The sequence below is a fragment of the Nanorana parkeri genome, unplaced genomic scaffold, assembly GCF_000935625.1.
Source record: "Nanorana parkeri isolate BGI_ZX_2015 unplaced genomic scaffold, ASM93562v1 scaffold2484, whole genome shotgun sequence".
Lineage (NCBI taxonomy): Eukaryota > Metazoa > Chordata > Amphibia > Anura > Dicroglossidae > Nanorana > Nanorana parkeri.
The window spans coordinates 138,521-144,731 of record NW_017308752.1 but is presented as its reverse complement, the minus strand read 5'-3'; the positions used below and the strand labels follow the sequence as shown (position 1 = coordinate 144,731).

At 57.5% G+C, this 6,211-nt stretch overlaps 1 protein-coding gene across 1 annotated transcript in view; it reads left to right on the top strand.

Moving 5' to 3' along the window:
* The first annotated feature begins 656 nt into the window (after positions 1–656).
* The window catches only part of KIAA0907 (KIAA0907 ortholog), a 27,688-nt gene continuing 22,133 nt past the window's right edge, over positions 657–6,211 (top strand). The window contains 4 exon segments of the mRNA XM_018573677.1: positions 657–745; positions 1,298–1,586; positions 3,933–4,061; positions 4,801–4,880. Of these exon segments, the coding sequence (XP_018429179.1) occupies positions 717–745; positions 1,298–1,586; positions 3,933–4,061; positions 4,801–4,880 (527 nt within the window). The 5' untranslated portion in view covers positions 657–716.

Below are 6,211 nucleotides of genomic sequence, written 5' to 3'. Positions count from 1 at the left end.
GCTGGAAAGCAGGAGGTCTTGGGAGGAGCGGAGGGGACGGTAAGTGTGATTAGTTGCAAAAGTCAAGACGAGAGATAACAAGGGAGTGGATGAGTAGTTTTGCGGTGTCATTGGTGAGGAAGGGGCGTATTTTGGAGATGTTACGAAGGTGAAGGCGGCAGGATTTGGATAGCGATTGGATGTGGGGAAGAAAGGTGGAGTATCAATGTATAGGTACAGTAGGGATCAACGTATGGGTACAGTAGGGATCAACGTATGGATGGAGTTGGGATCAATATATGGGTATAGTAGGGATCAATGTATGGGTGGAGTGGGGATCAATGTATGGGTGAAGTGGGGATCAATGTATGAGTGGAGTGGGAATCATCATGTATGGGTGTAGGAGGGATCAATGTACGGGTACAGACAGTAGGGATGTAATAAGTTCATACATGAGTGCAGCTTGGTCACGGAGTCCACACACCGGGGGGCGGTACCGCAGTACATAGTGGGCGTGGCTTCTCGGCTGCCACTCTCTATGTAGGTGGGAGTGGTGAAGGATTAGGGATGGGCGTGGTCCCGGGAGAATCGGAGGGGCGGGCATAGCAGAGAGCGTTTCGCTGCGTTCACTGGCCGGGCAGGTGTCTGGCTCCTCCCACGGCGGGACGTGTCCGGACATCCGGGCGCGCTGACGTCACTGGACGGACGCAAGAGAAGCCGAGAGTTGTGCGGTCGCCATGTCAGCGATGAGCGCGCAGGCTGGCGGGTAAGAGGCCGGAGAGCGAATACCGGGGGGGACCCCCCAAAGGGCCTGGGGGGAGGTGCAGTACTATGGGGCTCTGTATACAGGGAATGAGATGCAGTATTCGGGTGTACACAGGGAAGGGGGTGGGGACAGTGTGTGGGGCATATTGGGATCTTTAGCCCTTGGAAGGGAGGCAAGGAAGCCCTGTGTGAGCTATAGACTGAGGTCCCCACCCCACGTGACAGCACTGGGCTAATCACTGAGCACTTGCCATGTCACATGGTTCACCATACCCGGAAGTACGGGGTATGTGCATGCTGGTGGTGGATGAATACAATGAAAGTGAGTCTGTCTTGCTGGGGGTGGGGATTAGAGTGAACCTGTTGCTTTTCCCTGCATGTTATATACAGGTTCTCTTTAATATGGCTGACCAGGATTTCTTGTATCCCCAGTGGTTACCCGTCTCCTTAGATTTGTCCATCTCGGGGGTGGGGGGTCAGACAGGTGGTGTTCCCAGCACTGGGGGGTTGTTATAATCTGTATTCTCACAACTGAAATCTCTTTAATTTGCAGACGAAGAAGCAAATGGGATCAGCCTGGCCCCGCCACCGCGACCACTCTCCTCCTCCCAGGAGTGATGCAGGTCATTCCCCCCGTTGCCACCAATGTATATGCCCCCGTGGGTCCTGTGGGTTCCAACTTGTACAGTCCCCCCGCAGAGGAGAAGGGGGCGACCAACGCGGGTGAGGGGATCAGCGCTCCCTCGGGGGCTCTGGACGCAGCGGCCGCCGTGGCGGCGAAGATTAACGCCATGCTGATGGCCAAAGGGAAGATCAAACCTTCACATGGCGCGTCGGATAAGGTAATACGGAGCGTCTGATCCCAGGGACGGGGTCTGTCATCGGGAATACAAAATGGCTGCTTGCCTCTACGCCCCATACAGGGCCAGGCAACAGGTTGAGTTTAATGGCCGACCCTCCAGCTGCACATATTCACCTTCCGTTCCCTCCACCCAAAGCTCTGAATGGCCGCCGGGTAGAAGAGGGGGAAATCCTATGTGAGTTGTGAATTGGATCTTACTCAGGGCTGAGGACTGTACCATGTGACAGGAGTGGCTTCCTGAACAGGCAATCAGTGCACTGAGGAGGAGGGAGTCATGTGCCTGAGCAACCAATCGCAAAGCACTTGAGAGGAAGTTGAGTGCCTCAGCAGCCAATCACAAAGCGCTGAAGGGGTGGAAGTCGCATGCCTCAGCAGCCAAGCACTGGGGGGGAAGGAAGCGGCGTGCCTGAGCAGCCAAGCACTGGCGGGGGAAGGAAGCGGCGTGCCTGAGCAGCCAAGCACTGGCGGGGGAAGGAAGCGGCGTGCCTGAGCAGCCAAGCACTGGCGGGGGAAGGAAGCGGCGTGCCTGAGCAGCCAAGCACTGGCGGGGGAAGGAAGCGGCGTGCCTGAGCAGCCAAGCACTGGCGGGGGAAGGAAGCGGCGTGCCTGAGCAGCCAAGCACTGGCGGGGGAAGGAAGCGGCGTGCCTGAGCAGCCAAGCACTGGCGGGGGAAGGAAGCGGCGTGCCTGAGCAGCCAAGCACTGGCGGGGGAAGGAAGCGGCGTGCCTGAGCAGCCAAGCACTGGCGGGGGAAGGAAGCGGCGTGCCTGAGCAGCCAAGCACTGGCGGGGGAAGGAAGCGGCGTGCCTGAGCAGCCAAGCACTGGCGGGGGAAGGAAGCGGCGTGCCTGAGCAGCCAAGCACTGGCGGGGGAAGGAAGCGGCGTGCCTGAGCAGCCAAGCACTGGCGGGGGAAGGAAGCGGCGTGCCTGAGCAGCCAAGCACTGGCGGGGGAAGGAAGCGGCGTGCCTGAGCAGCCAAGCACTGGCGGGGGAAGGAAGCGGCGTGCCTGAGCAGCCAAGCACTGGCGGGGGAAGGAAGCGGCGTGCCTGAGCAGCCAAGCACTGGCGGGGGAAGGAAGCGGCGTGCCTGAGCAGCCAAGCACTGGCGGGGGAAGGAAGCGGCGTGCCTGAGCAGCCAAGCACTGGCGGGGGAAGGAAGCGGCGTGCCTGAGCAGCCAAGCACTGGCGGGGGAAGGAAGCGGCGTGCCTGAGCAGCCAAGCACTGGCGGGGGAAGGAAGCGGCGTGCCTGAGCAGCCAAGCACTGGCGGGGGAAGGAAGCGGCGTGCCTGAGCAGCCAAGCACTGGCGGGGGAAGGAAGCGGCGTGCCTGAGCAGCCAAGCACTGGCGGGGGAAGGAAGCGGCGTGCCTGAGCAGCCAAGCACTGGCGGGGGAAGGAAGCGGCGTGCCTGAGCAGCCAAGCACTGGCGGGGGAAGGAAGCGGCGTGCCTGAGCAGCCAAGCACTGGCGGGGGAAGGAAGCGGCGTGCCTGAGCAGCCAAGCACTGGCGGGGGAAGGAAGCGGCGTGCCTGAGCAGCCAAGCACTGGCGGGGGAAGGAAGCGGCGTGCCTGAGCAGCCAAGCACTGGCGGGGGAAGGAAGCGGCGTGCCTGAGCAGCCAAGCACTGGCGGGGGAAGGAAGCGGCGTGCCTGAGCAGCCAAGCACTGGCGGGGGAAGGAAGCGGCGTGCCTGAGCAGCCAAGCACTGGCGGGGGAAGGAAGCGGCGTGCCTGAGCAGCCAAGCACTGGCGGGGGAAGGAAGCGGCGTGCCTGAGCAGCCAAGCACTGGCGGGGGAAGGAAGCGGCGTGCCTGAGCAGCCAAGCACTGGCGGGGGAAGGAAGCGGCGTGCCTGAGCGTGCAAGCACTGGGGGGGAAGGAAGTGGCGTGCCTGAGCGTCCAAGCACTGGGGGGGAAGGAAGCGGCGTGCCTGAGCAGCCAAGCACAGGGGGGGGAGGAAGGAAGTCCCGTGCCTGAGCAGCCAATCACCAAGCACTGAGAGGAAGGGGAGGGAGTCGCATGCTCTTCCATACTCAGCGGTATCAGATGTTCTTCACTCCCAGTGGCTGACCAGTAGCAAAGGGTAGGTCAGTAAGTGCAGCTGGCGGGGCCGCCATTAACGCCAACCTGGTGCCTTGTTATGAAGGATTTGGTGGAAGGAGTTTCTGTCCCCAATGTGTGTAGAGACATTTGGGACCTATCGGGGAGGGGGAGTTGAGGGGTGCATCTCGGAGCTGGGCCGCAGTAACGCTGTAGTTATTAGGACTGATTTGGCTTCTTTTCTGCACCTAATTTATTTTTTAAAATCTTTTTGCTCCTTTTGTCCTCTCAGGCGCAGATACCAGGCAAACCTGGCACGTGTGCCAAAAGCAAGGATGACCTGGTGGTGGCCGAAGTGGAGATCAACGATGTGCCTCTGACGTGCCGGAATCTGTTAACGAGGGGCCAGACCCAAGACGAGGTTTGTTGTCTACTCCTCACTCACTGAGTCATGAAGCCCGGGTACATGTATGCTGCTGGGCAAGTCAGACTTGTTCAACCAGATTCAAAAATTGCACAGCTCCGATCGCTTCGCTCTCCAGAGTTGTAAAGAATAGTCCCTCCCCTGGGGCAGAGCTTTGGCTCCTCCCCTGGGGCACATGGGTCAACCATAGACATCAGGAATACACCCCCCTTCCCCTTAACCACATGGGTCAATTATAGACAATACGAACACCCCACTCTTCCCCTTTACCACATGGGTCAACCATAAATACGAAAAACACCCCCTTCTCTTCCCCTTTACCACATGGGTCAACCATAAATACGAAACACCCCCTTCTCTTCCCCTTTGCCACATGGGTCAACCATAAATACGAAACACCCCCCTTCTCTTCCCCTTTACCACATGGGTCAACCATAAATACGAAACACCCCCCTTCTCTTCCCCTTTACCACATGGGTCAACCATAGACAATACGAACACCCCCCCCCCTTCCCCACATGGGTCAACCATAGACAATACGAATACTTCCCCTTCCCCACATGGGCCAACCATAGACATAAATAACCCTTCTCCTCATTACCGGGGTCAACCCCCCTGATCACAAACTGGCCTCGCTCATCCCTTGTAGCAGATCCATCATCACGTTGTTAGGCTGACGGACACATTGGCAGCATACCATGCTATTTTCATGTTCTGTATTTTACATTCTCTTCAGATCAGTCGGCTGAGCGGGGCAGCGGTGTCCACGCGAGGGAGGTACATGACGCCAGAGGAAAAAGCCAAATTGGGCCCGGGGTAGGTCTTATCCGATGCATGTTAGCTACAGCTTAGCCCATTTAGGTTCTGGGGTGTGTAAACTTATGCAGCGTCCTGGAGCTTGCTCTGTATTACACGTAAGCAATCTGCTGAGACGGGTACAAGTTGCTCCTTGTTGTAGACGACACATCTTTAGGTCTCGTTCACATCTAGGCGTATTGCATATGCGTGTCTGTCGCGTGTTTCCGAAGGCTACTTGCCAGTATCCCAATGGAAACGCGCAACAAAACGGCCCAAAGTAGTACCTGTACCTTTTCAGGCGTGGGCCGTTTTGTAGGGCGTTAGGGACGGGTGGAAATACGCCAAGGTGGGAACGAGACCATTGAATACAATGGGATTTATATTTTTGAGCGTTTTGTAGAACGTTCGTCGAGCGTAGAACGCGCTACAAAACGTTCAGGTGTGAACGAGGGCTTTGGGCTTTTTGTCGACAAGTTTGAGATGCTTCCTGAGATCATTCAGAATCCATTGACCTCCTGATTTACTTTAAAGGAGAACTGTGGGGTTAAGTCTTTTCCCCATAGTTCTCCTTAGGGTAACGGGAGGACACAAACTAGCGTCCTCCCTTCACCCTTAGCTCAGTATATAGGGAGCTGCTGCTCGCGGTATACTGAGAAGCCGCAGCTGAAGCGGATCCCGACAATTGTGCCGGGATCCGCCCAGCAGCTTGACTGACAGCTGGCTCTGCCTATCTAGAGGCAGAGCCAGCTGTACCCGCCCCCTCCCCCGTCAGCTCTGCCAGTCAGCACTGGCGGAGCGGGGAGGGGGGAATGCAGCCCCTCCCCTGTCATGGCAGAGAGCCGTGACAGGATCGAGAGGTGAGCGAACGCCGGTATGTGCTCGCTCACCTCCCGATCTACTGAGCCGACCTGTGACAGTCTCATTGTCACAGGTCGGCTAGAACTATGAGGTGAGTGAAAAGCCCCCCCTCATAGTTCTCCTTTTTAAGCAGGTTTTTCATGCCCATAGACTTGTATGAGGGTGCAAAATCCCATCGACACATACTTGCCCCTTATTCCTGCTGACGGGGGTCCAAGCATGCCAATATCTAAATGTAAAGCAGCGTGAAGCTGTAACAGCTGCTCCATAGCCGATGACCGCAGTAGTCTTGCATCACTTTTCAGAGACAAGGGAGCGGTGAGTGGAAGAGTTGTAGGCCTTATACCGTATATACTCGAGTATAAGCCGAGATTTTCAGCCCATTTTTTGGGCTGAAAAAGTGCCCCCCTCGGCTTATACTCGAGTCAGCGCCAGGTGTCTTCTTACTTACCTCGCCGAGCGTCGCGTCACTGCTGCTCCGGTGTGCGGCG